General features: G+C 38.0%; 1 protein-coding gene across 33 annotated transcripts in view; it reads right to left on the bottom strand.

The window, feature by feature from the left end:
- The window catches only part of MYCBP2 (MYC binding protein 2, E3 ubiquitin protein ligase), a 203,873-nt gene that overhangs the window by 162,825 nt on the left and 21,661 nt on the right, over positions 1 to 19,387 (bottom strand). For 32 of the 33 annotated variants that reach the window (XM_015277213.4, XM_015277190.4, XM_046901818.1 and 29 more), the window contains exons 2-4: positions 12,282 to 12,357; positions 4,298 to 4,513; positions 3,043 to 3,196 (exon numbers count right to left, since the gene is read on the bottom strand). In XM_015277213.4, the coding sequence (XP_015132699.2) occupies positions 3,043 to 3,196; positions 4,298 to 4,513; positions 12,282 to 12,357 (446 nt within the window). Of the gene's footprint in view, positions 1 to 3,042; positions 3,197 to 4,297; positions 4,514 to 6,830; positions 12,361 to 19,387 lie in introns of those variants that run through there. The other variant, XM_040706437.2, reaches the window with a different exon arrangement.

Below are 19,387 nucleotides of genomic sequence, written 5' to 3'. Positions count from 1 at the left end.
AGAGGAGCACACACTGGAGCAGGTTTTCTGGCTGCAACTGCAGCCCTGTGTGAGATTCATGCTCGTACTGTCTATTCTAGAAAGACTACAGTATGCCACAGGAACAGATTCATGCAGGTTCTTAAGGAACCGTGGCCATGGCTCCATGCTGGAGCAATCTGTGAGGACTTGTATCCTGTGGGAAGGACTCCATGCTGGAGCAGTGGAAGAATGTGAGCAAGAAGAAGTAGCAGAGAGGAAGCATGCTCTGGATCCAGCTGGGACAGAGTTGATTTTTTCTTCATAGCATCTAGTATGAGGCTATGTTTTGGCTTTGGGGAAAAAAAAACAATGTTGATAACACACCAAAGTATTAGTTGCTGCAGAGCAGCACTGAACAAAGCTTTGAAACAAGCACTTTGAACAAAGCACTGAACAAAGACATTTCAGCTTCTTGTACTGTTCTGGCAGCAAGGAGAACTCAGGGGGCACAAGGAGCTGAGAGGAGACAGAAACAGGACAGTTGACCTAACCTGGCCAAAGTGATATCACATACCACATGACATCATGTGAGGAAACCACAAAATGGAATAGTTGGCCAGGAGGGCTGAGACTGCTCAGGGACTGGGTAGGCATTGGTTGGCAGGTGGTAAGCAGTTTCACAGAATCATAGAGTTACAGAATCCTTAGAGTTGGAAGATACCATTAAAGGTCATCTAATCCAACCGCTCTGCAATGAGCAGGGACATGCACAGATAAATCAGGTTGCCTAGGGCTTATCCAGCCTCACCTTGAAACTCTCCAGGGATGGGGCACCAACCACATCAGTGGGCAACCATGCCTCACCACCTGCACTGTAAAAGACTTTTTCCCTTATATTTAACCTCAATCTACCCTCTTTAAGCTTGAAACCATTTAACTTTGTTCTATCACAACAGATTCTGCTGAAGAGTTTGTCCCCTTCTTTCCTGTAGCTTCCCTTTAAATACTGAAAGGCCACTATCAGGCCACTGTCTTCTTGGAACCTTCTCTTCTCCAGGCTGAACAGTCCCAACTCTTTCAGCTTGTCCTCACAGGAGAGGTGTTCCATTCCATGGATCATTTTGTGGCCCTCTTCTGGACATGCTCCAACAGGTCTATGTCTCTCATATACTCAGGACTCTACATCTGGACACAGTACTCCAGGTGAGGCCTCACCAGCACAGAGTAGAGGAGCAGGATCACCTCCCTCGACCTGCTGGCCACAGTTCTTTTGATGCAGCCCAGGATACGATTGGCTTTCTGGGCTGCAAGGGTGCATTGCTGGTTCATCTCCAGCTTGCCATCCACCAGTACCCCCAGGTCTTTTTTGGGAGGGCTGCACTCAATCCTTTCATTTCCCAGTTTGTATCGGTAGTGGATGTTGCCTCAACCCAGATGCAAGATCTTTCATTTGGATTTGTTGAAGCTCATGAGATTCACCTGGGCCCACTGCTCAAGCCTGTCTAAGTCCCTCTGAATGGCATCCTTTCCCTCTGGTGTGTTGACCACATCCCACAGCTTGGCATCATCAGCAAACATGCTGAGACTGCACTCAATCCCACTGTCAATGTCTTTGATGAAGATACTGAAGAGTATCGTTCCCAGCATTGACCCCTGGCGGACACCACTCGTCACCAATCTCCATCCAGCCCCTGAGACACTTTCTGGACTCAATCCTGCAGCCAGTTCTTTGTCCACTGAATAGTCCATCCATCAAATTCACATCTTTCCAATTTGAAGAGAAAGATGTTGCAGGGTACTGTGTCAAGGGCCAGACAGATGACATCAATGGCTCTTCCCTTGCCCATTGATGCAGTGACACCATTATAGAAGGCCACTAGGTTGGTCAAGCAGGATTTTCCCTTGGTGAAGCCATGTTGGTTCTCCCATATCACCTCCCTCTTAGATGTGCCTCAGCATAGCTTACAAGAGGATCTGCTCCATGATCTTACCAGGCACAGAGACTGACAGGTTGGTTAGTTCCCAGGGTCATCCCTTTCACTCTTTAAAAACGGGTGCTATGTTGCCTTTTTCCCAGGGACTTCATCTGATTGCCGTGACTTTTCAAATATCATTGAGAGTGGCTTGGCAATTACGTCAGCTAATTCCCTCAGGACTCCAGGATGCATCTCATTGGAACCCATACACTTGTGGATGCTCAAGCTCCTCAAGTGGTCAGGAACTTGATTTTGCTTACAGCAAGAGGGATGTTCTTCCCCAGTCCTCTCTTACCAAATCAAACGTTTGAGGGCTCTGTGATGAGCAGTTATCAGAGAAGACTGAGGCAAAAAAGTTAAGTACCTCAGCTTTCTCCTTGTCTGTTGTTATTTGTTTATTTATTTACATCTCAACCCAGGAGTTCTACTTTGGCTTTCCCAGTTGTTTCAGCCATCTCACTGGGAAGGAGGAGAGAGTGAATAGCTATGTAGTACTGAGCTGTCAGTTGGGTTAAACCACAACAAAGGGTTAGAAATTAACCACAACCTCCATTCCTCAGCACTGCTCAAAATTGCAGAAGAAGGTAGAAGAACTGAGACTGAAGTTGAGCCCAGGAAGAAGAGGAGCTGAAGGGGAAGGGATTTTAGTTTGCTCTCATTATCCTGCTCTACTTGTTTAGCAGCTTTATGTAAATTACATTAAACAGCTAAGCTATGGAATACAACAGTAGATTGCAACAGAAGTTCACTACAGAATCTTTATTTTCCCAGTAAGACCAAGCATTTTGTAGGTTCAGTAAGGCAAGTGAATCATAAGATTGTCAAGGTCTATGTTTCAATTAAACTCTATGTTACACAATAAAATATGTCATTTTACCAAATTTTCTGTTCTACAGAAGATTAATGCTGAGAAATACTAGTTACATATGTCATAGTGAAATTCACACTCCAGAATAAAGTTAGTCACTCAGGAGAAGAAAACAAGCATTAACAACCATGTTAAATAAAGAAAAAATCTTAGCATATCAGAAAAACTTGTTAGACACTACTTGTTTTCTATTGAACACAGCAACAGATAGGGTGGTGGGGAAGAATGAGACATTACCTAGTACTTCAGGAGGCTCTGACTGCAGGCCTTCTGGTTGCTGTCCCTGGAGCACATTAAGTAGGGCTTGTAGGCTCCTGAGACACAAGGATGGATGAGAAAATCTGGTCTCCTTTATCAGTTCAAAAACTTCACATAATCCAACTTCAATGATCTAAAAAAAAAAAGTACAGACATTTTACAATATCTGCTAATACGATCATTTTGGATCTTCATCAATATCAACATCTGTAAAAGTGCTGTTACAGCCCCTCTTAGCCTTACCTTTCAGCATTCCTGAATATTCTGAGATTATGCTTATGTTTCGTTCTACTGACTGTTCCATTAACTGTCTTCTCAAAGTCAGTACTTTTAATAATTATGAAGACGAAGGAAAAGTGAGCATTACAAGTAAGTAAGCGTATCTACAGAAGTTGAGTATGCGTTTCTGTTACAAAAATAACATTAAGGCTAAGATGTCAGCAGAAGAGTCTTAAAGTCTAGAGCATCTGATTCACCCTTGACTAAAAGCTAAAGAAGAGTTAAATGTGAAAACAAAATTGTTAATGGAACTGCCATTCAACAAAACAGATCTGTTTGATAGCCAGAGATAACACATACTGGAAGCCTTGCAATTATCTTCTCTGTCATTCAGTTTATTTCAAATCCTATCTTTCAGAAGTTATTATTTTAGATCCTGCTTGATTTTTGGAGGAAGAAAAGAGAAGACAATCAAGTCTTTAACAGCAATTTTCCTGCAAGTTACACCTTATATTTCATACAATCAAAAGAACAGGGGAAAACATGCATGGAATCTGCAGGGAACAAAAATCTGATCATGCAGGCTAAAGGACATGTGGGATATTTTTAGAAATATTATCACTGAAAAGAAAGCATATCTGAAATAAACTGAGAAGCTTATTCTGTTATTCCCAGACAGAAGACCAACAGCTGGAGAAAGCAGTGAACCTAACACGTGAAAAACAGCAGAGGAAGTGATCTGGTAAGCTTCCATTATAGTAACTAACTTGTTATCAACTATACATAGTAATCTCTTAACTTTAATGAGTTTTCATACCTTTTCTTTTCCTAACTCATCTTTTTTTGAAACTACACTATTCCATGTCTCTTACTGATATATTCTCTAACACATATAATAACATTATCCTTTTAGATTCCTCTCGCAAGTATGCTGCCCATCCCACTGGTAAGTCCCCAACAACATAACCTAACGACTTCAGACTACACACATGGTACACTTTAAAGAGTTACTTGCCTTTGGAAGTTTAATAGGTGGCTCTTTGGATTCCTCTTCTTCATCACTGTCCGAATCCCCACTCTGTACACTGTTCTTTGAAGTCAAAGAGACAGATGCTTCCTTTTTTTGCCACTCCAATACACAATGCCGGATATTGCAGTAAACATTAAAAGCTGAAGGGTTGCTATGTAATCTGATATCTGGTACGGTTATTGTACTCTCTAGGTTTTCCGTCTGAAAAAAAAAAACAAGACTGAATTTTAACAAAAAGAAAAATTCTGACTTGTGGTTTATTTGAAGTTTCAAACTTTGCTAAACTTGTAATCTCAACAAACACTCAGCAATTTTTGCTGACCAAGTGGTTTTCAAACTAGTGACTGAACTTTCCTGTAGAGATACGAATCATATTTCAGGCAGAGAAGAAAGGAGAAAGAGGGAGAAACTTCAGTATATTCCCTTTGGCTTTAGTCCCTACCTCTCATGATGTGATGAGGACACTGAGATGGAAAATGATAAGAGCCAAAGGTAGTGCAGACTACAGAAAGGTCCAAATCTGTGCCACAGACAAATGACTAGTAGGTCTTTGAATTTATCTTCGTATCAGTTTTAGTACTATTAATGAATTTAAAAATGCATTATTTACTGTAGTTGTTAATCTATTAGTAAATAAAGATATAAGCTGTTTGCTAAATGTATGTTAAAACTTTAAAATTACATTAATTGTTTTGTCATTAAATAAAACAAATGGCAGGAGCTGTGGATAATAACTTTACATAGATAGAAAATTAATGAAAACCTAATGGACAAACTACTGAACAAAAGAAAACTGTAGAGACCTATGAAGTAACAGGACACCACCTTGTCCTCAGAAGCTCTGAACCACCAAGAGTTGGGAAACTGTTCAGAGAAGCTACCATTAGTTACACCCTGCCCTATGCTTTTTATCTACTCTTGGTGTATTACTGCCAGCTACTGCTGAGAACCATAGGGCTCTCATTAAACTTGAAAAAATATTCGGAAAAAAACATTTTAAGTTCTGCTGCTTACTATCCCTTTCTGCAATAGTAAAATAAGACAGGATAAAAGGAAGACTTTAAAACCACCAAAATCCTCAACCAGAACAGTCAGGGTTATACTTTCTCTTAGGCTGAAAACTTCCAAAGACTAGGCTGGCATAAAAAACAAAACAACAAACAAGAGACTTAAGGTATATGGTGTGTATGTAAGGAATTCTCTATAACATCTTGGTGTAGACAAAAGATACAAACTAAGGGGGGAAAAACCTAGGTTAAGAATGTAGGATAACCTTGCTTGAATAAGTTTGGAAAAATCTGGGAGATGATTAGACTAGTCAGGGTCATGATTATCTACATACAGTTATTTTGTTTTGTTTGTTGTATTCTTTAGAGGTGGTGAACATGGAGGGTGTTTGCCTTTTCATTTCTCTCTCTCTAAATGAGGACAAATATTGTGAACAAAAGCATTCATTAGGCATGGGAGTACACAGCAGATTTTATTACAGTGACTTGAAAAAGATTACAGTGGAAATACACACAGAGAGCAACGGTTGGAAAAAAGGACTATAAACTAGTAGAGACTAAGGGGAAAGATGTTTGAGAACCGGTGAATAAGAAAGTATTTGAAAGGGATAGTTTATTTTTCTGTGGTAGCCACAGCTTTGAACATCGAAACTCAGTAATGAATAATTTTTTTTCCTTCACATCTGTTTTAATTATTAGCAGAAACGACGCAGGCTTCTAAATCAGAGCATTTAATACCATATGTTGAAAAACTTAAAAGAAAATACAGAACAACTTCATAATATTTTATCATTTACACAATTTCCTTTTATTTTTTACTTAAGTATTATTTGAACCACACTGGTATATATTTGCATAACCTTTCTTTTCATAACTACTACAAAATTATTACAAGCTGAGACATTAAGAAGCAATGGTTTACACCATTTTATCCAATGCAGCATGCTCATTTTTCTTACTTAAGTCAGCATTATCAGTAATGAACAAAAACATGAAGACAAAATAAAAAATGAAAAGATAAAAAGTTATCTAAAGAAAAAATACAGATTTTTAAGCACAACAGATTTTCTGCCATTAAAGACTGAAAGGCAACAAGTTTTTCTTGAACATAAGTATCCTTAAATTATTAAAGATGCTATTAAAAAAAAGATATTGCACAGTGCAGTAACTCAAGATACAGCCTGTTGTGTTACTCCAATTTCAAACAGTGCACAAATAGATTTACACTGGTATCAATGATAATGACTATTACATTCCTTAGAATTCATTTGGCATCAGAAAATTAAAAGGTTATAATGTATGTGAATGTTTGACAGGGAAAAGAGTTGTCATACATGTCCCAAGATTTTTGCAAGTACTGATAAAACAAATACACAATACTAGCTCTGAGCTTTAATGCTAACTCAGTTGAATTTCCCTAGTTAAAAAAAATAGGGAATTTACTAGACATTTTCCTATTTTACTGGTAAACAATTACAGGAAAAGAAAAATATCAGGGTCATATCAAATACCTCTATCTGAAGTTCACTCATCTAATTAGTATCACGTATCACGATTGCAACTTCAGTGATGAGTTTCCAGCTCCTTCTTGCCAGGAGTTCAGCTTAGTTTTTATTCCAGAACAGTTTAAGTTCTGGAGCAGTTCTGAGTTCTGTAGCTCACAGGCACTTCTTCTGAAATAGGTTGGCCAAATCATCTCACCAGCACAGATAATTTTAGACATTACAGTGCTAGATAAAATATCAATGCCTGTTCTCTTGCCTATTAATAATAAGCTGACTAATTTTCAAAAATAAACTCATTCCTTGTTCTCAATACTTCACTATTAAAAAGTTCCTTACTTAATACAGTAAAAAAAAAAAATAGCTTTAGCTTTTAAACAGTAATTACTCCAATCATTCTGTTTAATGTCACGCTCTTCTGTATAAGTACACTACAGACAAAAACCCCCCATACAGACTTCACTACAGGCAATCTCAAAACAGACAGTATAGCACAAGAATGACTCAGAACTAGAATTACATAGCTATGATACAGACCCACTGTTAACATTTGTTTTACTTCATATTTCCATTTCTCCTCCCACAATACCTCGTTTCTGAAAATTATAAATTCGTTGAAGCTAGGAGCATCCTCTACTCCATTTGTTACACACTTGACAAATGTAGCTGCAATTGTAATAATTCAAGAATTATCTTGAAATACACTACCTCTTATTGGCAGTTTAAAACCACTGGCCTTCTGACTCCACTAAATAAATCCTATTTTGAACAATAAGCTGCTTGGTTGATTAGAATAGGTTAGAACTGAAGGATAAGTGTAAATTTAATTGTTCGCTGTCTTTTATTTAGAGGAAAAAATTCAACTAAAATATAAGTAAACGTATACCAATGTTTATCAAGGCAAAAGAAAGGTGCTCAGTAAAAACAAGACACGTCATTCCACAATGGGGAGTAGGAAGGGCACCTGTGATCCTCACATTCTTCTTTCTCTCTGCAAACTTTATCATAAGATAAAAACCACTGATAATTTATTGGTAATCGATTTGCTTAAGTCTTTCAGTGGCTTTAATTTAGGCGATTATAGTTATCAGAATATTTGTAGTTTCCTGTCACAAAACTATCTGTTCAAAAGATAGGTTATATAAGAAACATTTTCTTTGATTTCTTTTACTAACTCAGAGACAGAAGTGATACATAAAAAAACAACAGAATGATTTTCTGCTTTCCTAGTTCAAATGTTCATTCAGCAAGTTCTTTTTTTCCTTGTCTTTTCATTTTCTTACTTGTTCCCCCAATCCCTACCTTGAAGTTCAGGAACACAAGAGATCTGAGAAGCCTATCAGTGAAGACTGAAGCAAAGAACTTGTTGAGTACCTCATCTTTCTCCATGTCTGTTGAAGCCAGTTCTCTCTTTTCATTTATCAGAAGGGGTACACTCTCTTTGCCTATGTCACTTTGGACAAGTGTACCTGTAGAATCCCTTCTTGTTATTTTTCATAAATTTTGCCAAGTTCAGTTCCATCTGTACTTTGGCTTTCCTGATCACATCTCTGCACATCCAGACAGCATCCCTGTATTCTTCCTAGGCCACATATCCCTGCTTCCACTGCCTGTACATTTCCTTCCTACTCTTAATTTGACCATCAGGTCCTTGCTCAGCCATGTTGCCTCTGCTTTATTTCTTATGCAGGGGGATGGAGAGAGCTCTTGTGCTCTCAGAAAGGTGTCCTTAAAGTCCTGCCAGCTCACTCTCCTTCTATGTCCTAAAGAAAGCTTCCCAGGGGATCTCATCCAATAGCTCCTTAAACAGCTGGAAGTTGGCTCTTCTGAAGTTCAGGGTCCTGACTCTACTCTTTGCCAGGCCCCCATTCCTCAAGACCACAAACTCATCCCAGACTCCCTTCAATCTCCTTTGCATTGCTGCGCACCAGATCCAGCAAGGCTTCATCTCTGGTTGCTTTATCCAATACCTGGACTAGGAAGTTACCCTCAATAGATTTCCAGAATTCCGGGATTGTTTGAAGCCTCCCATGTTGTTTTCCCAGCAGATGTGGGGGTGTTCAAAATATCCTGCTAGGATGAGAGCCTGTGAGTGTGATGCCTGTTGTAGCTGAAGAAAGAAGGCCTCATCCACAGGCTCCCATTGATCAGGTGGCCTGTAGCAGTTCCTGACCAAGAGATGTCCTTTATTGGTGAGGTCCCAGATTTTAACGCACAAGCCCTCAAAGCCATGAGCAGGTTCTCAGAGGCAGCTCTTCACAATCTATCCACTTCTTAACATAGAAGGCAAATCTCTCACCCCTCCTGCTTTGCTTATTCATTCTAAAAGTCTTGTAGCCATCAACAGAAGTTTCACATTCCACTTGAAATGGTTTTCCTCATAAAATGGAGCAACTAGACTTAATAGCACTCTTCTCAGTTAGCCTTCTGTAATGTTCTAATACATGCAAGGAAAGAAGTGGGAAAAACAGAACCCTCTGGTCTTTTTTAAAACTTATTTCCCACTCAAACAACCCCATTTACCAAAAGATGAAATCCCAACATAGCCTATTTTCTGACTAATTTATTCCCTTCCTCTTCAACCAGTTAACTGCAAGAATGGCTTACTCTAACATGTGACAGAAATAGATATCTAACAGAGGAAAGCTAATCTGTTGTTAAAGATGGTAAACCTAGAATAAAGACCTGATCTAACCTGTGTGCAGCACAGAATATAAATACTATCTAAATTCTTTGAACACTTCAAACATCGTTTAAAAAGGGGCTGAGGTCAAAATATCAAGTAAAACAGAAGCCATTGAGAACATTGCCAAATTATTATTGTATTTTTAAAGAGAAAAATACTTATCTCATGATTTATTTTTTACATCCAATCATCAGCTTACAGTATTTTTTTTCTGCTATGTGAACAGTGCTCTCCCAAAATTTTATTCCTTACATTTGTATTAAGCTCAATAAATAACAGCTTAGAACTTCTGCATAAACTAAACATGAATGCATCTCATTGGAAGTACATTCTCCTCCTTAGGCAGACTCAAATTTTTCAAAGTAGTGCTAAATTCAGGTCTCATATTCACATATTCATTTTCTGTGTAAAAGGCGTTTTATTGCTAAAGCCATAACACACCAAATTCACATTTGGTGTGAAAACTTAATTATACCTTAATTTTTTTAAAAAATATATTAAACTCCAAAATCAGAAGTTAAAAGTGGCTCATATACAAGTGATTATAGCACGACTACAGCTTCATAACAGAACAAGGTCCAAACCACTGGGCTGTAGAAGACATCAATTAATTTTTACCCTTAAAATGTTACAACGTGAATGCTTAAATGGTACAACTCATTTCCAATTTCTCAACAATGATTTTTTTTCTCCCCTCTTCAATTACTCAGTCTTCTCTTACTCAACTGTCATTTTCAGGAAGTGCAGCGCATAGATAAAATTTTGCAAGGTTCCTTCAGCTTATTCTTAATTTAAGGCCCTCCCCACCCCCTAATTGCAAAGTAAGAGAAAGCTGCCATGTATATTTAAACTCCAGTTAACGTAAAATAAACTGATCTCTGAAATTTCTCCTCTTCAGAATGAAAAGCACATCACTACAGAACGATCTGCTCCACTATAAGACTTTAAACCCAGGTTTTCCTAAAGCAACACGTCTGTTGTCAGACATTCCCATGCAGAAATGATCATAAAGTTTATTCTGCACTAGTAAACATGGGATACACTGAAAACCATGATGGGGATGAAAGAAAACAAAACAAAACCACCACCAAAAACAACAAATCACTTTGTCCATAAATGAAGTTTAACAGTCTAAAGAGATTAAATCAATTTTATTTTTCAGGAAATACTCAATTTCCTGCTACCAAGCAGGAGTAAGCTGGAGTGCTTTTCTACACCTCTGTATCTGAGGACAAATACAACTGTTTTGTCCATCTTAAAGATGGCAAAGAATAGAGGCATCCAAAACAAAGCATAGAAAAAACCCATTATGACTTTCCAAGAGCGGAAAAATCCCACCTAGCATTTCACACAGAAGCTGTTTTAAATCCAAGAAAAATCTTGGAAACAACACTTCCTAGTCACAACATGCAAGATGATCATTTAGTGCCATATTTATAACTACTGACAAGAGCCAGGCATTAATACATTAATGTCTCCTCTGGCCATTCAGAAAGGATAAATCCATTTATCCAAGGCAAACGAATCCGAGAAATATATTGGACTATGAAGCTTGTGGGGAATAGCAATTCTAGATTAAGCTTCCTAATTAGTAGTCCAACTAGGGCACAACTGTGCAGAAAGCCAAGTTTCCCTTCGTACAGTAACCATAAGTTAACTCTTCAATTATTTTAAAAGCACAAATTTCTGTCACAAGACAACATACAAGACAAATGACATCCTGCACTGTTTGCTCTAATTTCTAATTTGGTTTTCTGTGTTGACAGTGGGTCTAATAAAAAGGATGAAGAAAACATGACTAAAAACTTTAATTTCTCAATGACTGAAAAAAAGAGTTAAAAATTTTGTTTGAACTAGAAGTACTTAACTGTCCAGCACTAAAAAGAGAAGTTCTGAAGATAAGATTCTTCTATGCTCTACTCTGGAGCTGCATTACTTGAGATAAGCAGAACAATCCAGTAAGTATCCAAAAAGGCAATACTAAATTAAGAGATTAAGAAGGTTTGCTTCACCCTCCCATTTGTCTTGAGATAGAGTAACTACAGGACATATGGCAAATACGGATAAGATGGCCAAAGGAACCTACAGCTTATTATAGTGATATTCAACTGACTAGAAAGTGTTTTCACTGGTAATTTCAGTGGTACCGTCCTGCAAAACCATTCTACAGATGAGCTTCTTTCTCCTTATGACCAAAACCTAGGAAGAATCTTCCAGGCCTAGAGTAAGCCTTCATGAAAATCCCTCCAAAACTCTACTTTGAACAGAGGAATAATAGGTCTGTAATAGAGAAAGATTACCTCAAAGCAGTAATTTAAAATACTGTCACTTTCACCTAGACTTTAGAAACCGTTAAGTTTCTATTCCACTATGGAGGAATTTTCTAGGATTACTATTAATTCCTTAGACATAGAGTGCTCCCTTTCTCCTTTAACCAACATGGACATAACTGCAGCAGCAGCCTCCAGCTCTGGGCTAGATGTGCATCTCTTAAAATTTAACTATAAATTAATACTGTTTTAGCTACATTTTCACTCCAGGCATTGGAGAAACAAAAACACTGCTCATATCCCATTATGTTTGCTACTAATGCTCAGCATAAAATAAAAAGGTTAACATTGTTAACAGTGACATAAAGAAAGCAGTACACAAAAACTGCTGGATATATACCCAGAACAACAAAATCGCTACTTACACATTTTTTTCTCACATCTCACAATTGAAATTATTTCATTCTTTCAGTCAGAACTTTTTAAGGTTAGTTACAGACGTACCTTGTTGCGCGTTTTTACTTTTAATTTAGTCTTCTGTTTCCTTTTCAATTTTTTCTTGCTAAAAAGTTTCTTACTCCTGAAAAAAAGAGCAAAAAAACCATGAGAATAAAATAATTAAAATTCCTTCCTCACTTCATGGTAAACAGAAACATTAGAGAAAAAATATTGTTGTAAGTCCTCTAAAACTTTTTTCCTAAGGTGGAGAACCAGTAAAGTCACAATTTCAGAGTATAAATCAGAGGTTGTTAACATGATGCTTTTCTAATGAATCGAAGATTTTTACTTTTAATATTTAAAGAGGAATATTAGCTAGCGCAGGGGAAGAAAGAAAAAAAAAACCATCTCCCTTTTCTATTTTTACCCTACTTGTTTCTATTACTAGTCCATTAACATCATACCGATGCTAGAAGTGAGAAGACACATTTTGTGAAGTCTTTATTCAGCCTTCCAACACAGAAAGATAGCTTTAAAAAAAAGCATCATTTGACAGAGAATTCAGGTGATGGAAGACACTGCAACTTGTTAAAGTGCATGTTTTTAAACTTCTAAGTGTTCTTCTTCCACCCTCAACTTACAGACTTTTTATTTCCATCCCTTCACACTACATCCCAGCTAATCCATGCTCCTCTAATTCTCTTCCGCCCACGCCTCATTCCTATCACATTCTTTTTCTCCAATTTATTACCCAGTTTTTATCAACAGTCAAAAAAATACACAAAGACAATACACAAAGAATAAAAGACACCATACACATATACCATCAGCAAGGTTATTCTGCTTGAGACACATGCATTTTAACATACTTTACATTTCTCTACTCTGTTCAGACTATGAGCCCTCTGCTAAAACAAGCTATTGTTACCCACACAGCATACAGCTCATTCTAGACTAGAAAGCTACTAACATTCCTCTGTGCCACTCAAATATTACTCAAATGGTTTACAGTTCAGATTAGTTAGAAAAATAGAAGTATGGAAGCTGAAAATCACAGATACCAAACTGGAAAGAGACTGAGAACTGAAACGATCTAGTACTTTATTTCAACAACTTTGTTCTAAACAAAAACGTTGATGGACTAGAAACATACTGCTTATGACTTTCTCAGCATTCACATTTGAAGAGGATACAAGTCTCATGGTCCAGCAGTCAAAGGCTAGAAACTAAAGTTCTATCGACACTGACCAGCCAGGAAAAAAATAATAATAATAATTAAAAAAAAAAATGAAAGAATCCCTGCAAGAAGTTGTCCAGTAGAAACCTCATCTATTAACACTAAAATCAGGAGAGGGAGACAATTCTTCTTCAAGACACTTCCTGCAAGAACCTATCGCCTCATCACTTTTCTTGTAAATTTTAAGTCCTGAATATAAAAAGGAACAACAATTATCCTGGAGTTCAGAGAAGCATTTCAGTGATCAGAAAAAAAATCACAGTAAATTAAAACTTATAAAGAAAACCTAGATGACCTCCTAAGATCATTTCAACTATAAAGGAAAATACATCAAAGTCTGTTCAATCTATTTAAGAAGAGAAGGGGAGAAGTGGTAAAAATCCACACAATCTCTCATGTCCGAATTTCTAGAATCACCCTCCATAGTCTGTTTCACTATTCAGTTATTCTTACACTGAGCAATTTTTAATTCCTTATTACAGTTTAATGCAATCAATGCTTACTCTGTTGTCAAACATAAAGAACACTGTAGTCCCTTCCATTCTGCAGCCACTCAATCTACTCTGGACCAAATACCATTTTATAAAATTCTCATCCTAAATTCAGGTGTAGAGTCCATGGTAAATCAGGATTTCTATCTCTTCATATCAAATGCAAAGTACATTAACCAAAACCAAAGCAGTACTTATTATTCACTGTTGAGCAGAGGAGGAAAAATTGCCCCATATGCTCCCCTAAGGTCACACTTAACTGTATGCCAGGTTTTACTTTCCCAGCCCAGAATAACTTGAAAATATTTTCCTGCAAACCTGCAAACTGAGCTTGTACTATTCTTTACCTAGCTCTGCCGTTATGCCTTTTAGTACAGGACAGTGAAGCACAATCTTCATTTATCAGAGACAGTTTTACAAGGGAGTTCTTCTCTCTTTTTTTTTTTTTTAAAGAACACTAACCCCTCGTCAAGACATTTGAAACTGAATCCTGCTTGCCAAAATCCCTACAAACTCTTCAAACTTATTCCTCTCTGCAAACATTATAAGCATTTCTTCCTTTCTAGCTTGCAAATATTTCACAGAATAATATTCATATTTTGCTAAGTATTTTTCTGTACAGACGTGTACAGCACAGAATCCCAGAATTGCAGGGATTGGAAGGGACTTCAAAAGATTATCAAGTCCAACTCCTCTATCAAAGTAGGTACCCTACAACAGGTCTCAAAGGTAGGCATCCAGAAGTGTCTTTAATATCTCCATAGAAGGAGACTCCACAGTCTCTCTGGGAAACCTGTTCCAGTGCTCCATCACCCTTACCATAAAGAAGTTCTTCTGCATGTTAGTACAGAACTTCCTATGTTCAAGTTTTAGGTCACTGCTCATTGTCCTGTCGCTACACATCACATTCGCCTCCCACCTCCCTTCAGATATAAACATCGATCACATCCCCTCTCAGTCTTCCTTTCTCCAGGCTAAACAGATGCAGGTTACTCAGCCTTTCCCAATGTGGGAGATGCTCCAGGCCCTTTATCATCTTTGTGGCCCTCCGCTGGACTCCTTCCAGGAGATCCCTGTCTTTTTTGAACTGGGTAGCCAGAACTGGACACAGTAATATAAAAGTGGCCTCATCAGGGCAGAGTAGAGGGGGATGATCACCTCCCTCGACCTGCTGGCCATGATCTTTTTAATGAGTCCCAGGATACCATTGGCCTTCTTGGCCACAAGGGCACACTTCTGGCTCATGGCCAACCTGCCATCTACCAGAACACCCAGGTCCTTCTCCGCAAAACTCCTCTCAGCAGGTCATCCCCTAACCTGTATGGTTACTCCTCCCCAGGTGCAAGACTCTACACATGCTCTAGTTAAACTTCATAAGGTTCATCCCTGCCCAACTCTCCAGCCTGTCCAGGTCTTGTTGAGTGGTAGCACAGCTTTCTAGCATGTCTGCCGCTCCTCCCAGCTTTGTATCATCAGCAAACTTCTGAGGGTGAACTCTACCCATTTATCCAGGTGGTTGATGAAGACATTGAACAAGACTGGATCCAGCACTGACCCCTGGGAAATGCTGCTTATTTAATAAAAATCCCCCAAAATAAATCTTATTTTTATCCTCTCTAAGACTCATTTCCAAAAGAAACTTCAGAACTAGTAAGCAATTGATCATGAAAAAAAACAAAACCACTCAACTCTAACTTTATAAAAAAGTTCTGAGCAACCTATCATCTGTTTACAACGTATCTTCAAATAAAAAAAAGATAAGATATATATGATTTCCACAGGATTACTGTAACGTATCGTTACATCATGAGATTTTAATATTCAGATAGTGAAGATAATACATGGGCAGGTCTACTCAAGAAAAATAATGTTAGGAAGATTATGAGTCATTTCCTGTTTAAAACCAGAACTGCTAATTACAAGCCCATCTCTTCTACTGCCTGAAGATTAAGAACACCTGATAAGGATAGGTTGGATTTTCTCACTACATTATCAGGTTGTTTTGGCTAAGAATTGTAAAGTGCTATGAACTGTCAGTTGTAAAGGTCCTGGAAACTCTATGCTGACAATTTAATTCCAGTGACAGAAGATCTTAACTTTCAAGTCAGATGTTGATACTACTCAGTCTAACAAACCAACTTTCAATTATCAGCAAGTTTTAGGCAAGTTTCTGAAATGGTTTCAAGCCTTTGTAGTATTTGAGACTGAATTCATAATTTTGAATCGGGACACAAAGGAAATCAAATTAGAACAGAACATGAGGAGACCCTGACAATAAAATACTTGGGTCAAGTGGACCTAAAGAATGAGCACATGGTTCTACTACAGCCTACTCAGAAAAATCACAGAAAATAAAAGCAAAGACAGAAAACATTCAATTCTTAAATGTTTAACAATCATCTCAAAAAAAGAAAACCAACAACTGATTGCTGGGCAATTTAAAACAGATTTTAAATAACATTATTGGAACTTCTACTCATCTTTCTAGTATCTTTAGAGAATATCAATAAGAGCATGCTTAGTGCTAGCTAGCATTTGCAATATTTGCTGTATTGCAAGTGGGACGCTCCTCAATCACCTCAAAAGCATTGCTTTTACTGCTTGGAAAATCTGAGGAAATGCAACCAGAACTCCTCCCCCAAGGCTGAACAGCCCTCATTTACAATTCATGAAATTAAATTTGAGAAGGAAGGTAAGTTTTGTGTGTTGAGCGCCCAGTGTTGTTACTGAATTAGTCAGTATAGGTTAACCTTGCATTAACACTGTGTTCACATCTGCATAAGTTCTTCTAGGTTATAAGTTGCACTAAAAGAATCACTGCTTAGTGGAAAAAAAAAAATACTGTACCTGCTGCTGAGTCAAAACAAGAGCAACACAAGTTACACTAAAGTTCTGTTGGCCCTTAAACTTGTACTCATATCTGAAATTTGTTACCAAAGGTCACAGCAACAAGTGCAACACAAGATTTAGTCATTCTACTGCTGATAAAAACCTTCATTTTGGGGGAAAAAAAAGTGTGAATTCAGAAACTTACTTGCTTACATGCTAAAATTTTTTAAGCTGATTTTGAATCAGTGTATTTGATGGCTTCAATTCAATAATTATCTTAGGGAAGGGGTATACGTTTGACAGGAGAGGTGCAATTGTCAGGCTGCATCCAGTTAAACATACTATTATTTTGTTTCCATAGGCGTTTAGGCAGTTAGCTTAGTTAGCATTCAAGGAATGATAGAGATGTTCTTAAGAGGCAGCAACCACTCAATGAAACAGAAGTGAAACAATCAAATTGGAGACATCAAACAATACTTGTGAATTGTTGCCTCTGGTGGTAGATTTGGCTGTACAAAAAGCAGCATTTGTTTCTGAACAACCCAAGGTGAAATCCCAACTCAAAACTCTCAAGTAGCCTGCACCTGCAAGTTACTATCACCACAGCCCTAAGAGTCACTTAGTCACCTTGATGTCTCAGGGTCTGTCATCACAGTATGAAATTACTTAAAAAACTGAAAATCTACCAACATGTTTTACACAAGGACAACGAAATATGAGTACCAACATACAGGCAATGCTTGAAAAGTAATGACCTGACATTTCTTCCACCATATTTCTCAGCTACTCCCATATTCAGTAACAGTGCAAGATCAATACTTGTATTTTTGTGCAGAAATCACATAAAAACTAGTGCTGCTTGGCAGCTTTCTTTGTACTGTCACAAAAAAAATCTACAAATTGCAAAATAACATTTTCCATAGGCAGCCACTGTAAGATGGAATATCACGTTAGCTAAAAAGGAAGTGGCAATGCAGTAAGACAAACTGGTCCAAAACAGTTAAAATATAACCACAATGAACAATCCACCTTACTTTCTATCTTGAAGCTCTCAGAATGGTACCGGACTTGTAAGAAGCCCAGATGACCGTGATTTCCTTTTTTAAACAAGCATGTTACATCTGACTGCCAAGAGGTTTTTCCAAAGACAAAGTATCTTCACAGACACCCAGTAACCCAGAGAAGCTTCAGTGCTCCTCAAGTGACCACTGGAGAACTGAAATACTATAAGAGAAATGAGGAAGAAATTATTTTGAGAAACCAAGCTGCATCAACACAAAATGACTGCCCACAAAAGGCAATTACTTAATTACTCTCTTCTTTTAGTTTCTGTGAGGTATAAATGATACCTCAAGAAAGTTGTTAACACAGTCATTTTCATATTTCTATTGTGTAGCTTGATGGTTTTTCTTTATCTTCCCTCATTAAAACTTCACCACAACATCAATCACAGTTCTTGCATAATGCAACATAATGTCCTTTTCATGATCTAGACAAAAAATGAAACAACTGACAATGAGCCAGTTGAGAGTTTACGGGTTAGACTTAGGGCAGACCAATATAACATCATGTGTTGCCTCTCACAACCTACACAGGAAGAAGTTGATGAGACTACAAGAGACATTCACAGGCCTTGATCCTTATGGGGGATGTTAACCATCTGCTGAAAGAGCAACAGAGCAGGGCACAAGCAAAGCACAAAGTTTCTGGAGTGCATGGATGCATGACACAGATGATTGGGGAGTCAATTAGGGAAGGCACTCTGCTGGACTTGGCATTTAAACAAGGAAGAACCAGTTGGATGCATATGTGGCTGCAGCAACAATGAGAGTGTTATTCAGCATCCTGAGACAAGGGAACAAGGCAAAATCAGAATCACAATCCTTAACACCAAAAGAACAGACTCTGGCTTATTCAGAGACTTGCTTTGAAGAACCTTATGAGGGTACACTCCCCCAGAGAAAGGGGTGCAGGAGAATTCATTTTCAAGGACCACTTTCAAGCTCAATAACAGTTTGTTAACACATGCAGGAAGTCAAGGAAGGGTGACAGGAGGCATACATCAATGTACAAAGAGCCCCCTGAAAAAAGGAAGCATACAAGAGATGGAAGCAGCATCAAGTCATTTAGGAGGAATACAAGGACAAAGTCTGAGTCTTCAGGGATGGGTTTATAGATGATTCTGGCACGAGATATGAAAGACAAGGAGAACAAGTAGCAGAAGGAAGAGTAGAAAAAACATGAGCCCAGTGTCAAACAAGGTCAAGATCCAAGTCGCAAAGAACTTTGATCACCTCCATTACTAATGATAAGATTAGTCTTCAGCAGTCAGATGTCCACAGGAAAAGTCTGAGTAAGGACGATGTATTCTCAGTGGAGAAAGATCAGGTTAGGAGCAATTTAAATAAATTACATGTATGTCACTGCAAATGCTGAGGAACCTAGCTGATGACTGCAACACCATTGTAAACAATTTTCTGAAAGGTCACGGCAATTGGCATAGTATTCTGAGAAGAAAACAAACACTCCTCCTGTCTTTACTGAGGAAAAGACAGAGGACCTAGGAAACTTCAGGTTTATCAGCCTCATCACCTGGAAAGGTGATGGAGCAAATA

The sequence above is a fragment of the Gallus gallus genome, chromosome 1 (assembly GCF_016699485.2).
Source record: "Gallus gallus isolate bGalGal1 chromosome 1, bGalGal1.mat.broiler.GRCg7b, whole genome shotgun sequence".
Lineage (NCBI taxonomy): Eukaryota > Metazoa > Chordata > Aves > Galliformes > Phasianidae > Gallus > Gallus gallus.
The sequence above is the reverse complement of the archived record's forward strand: the minus strand, read 5'-3'. Positions and strand labels throughout refer to the sequence as shown.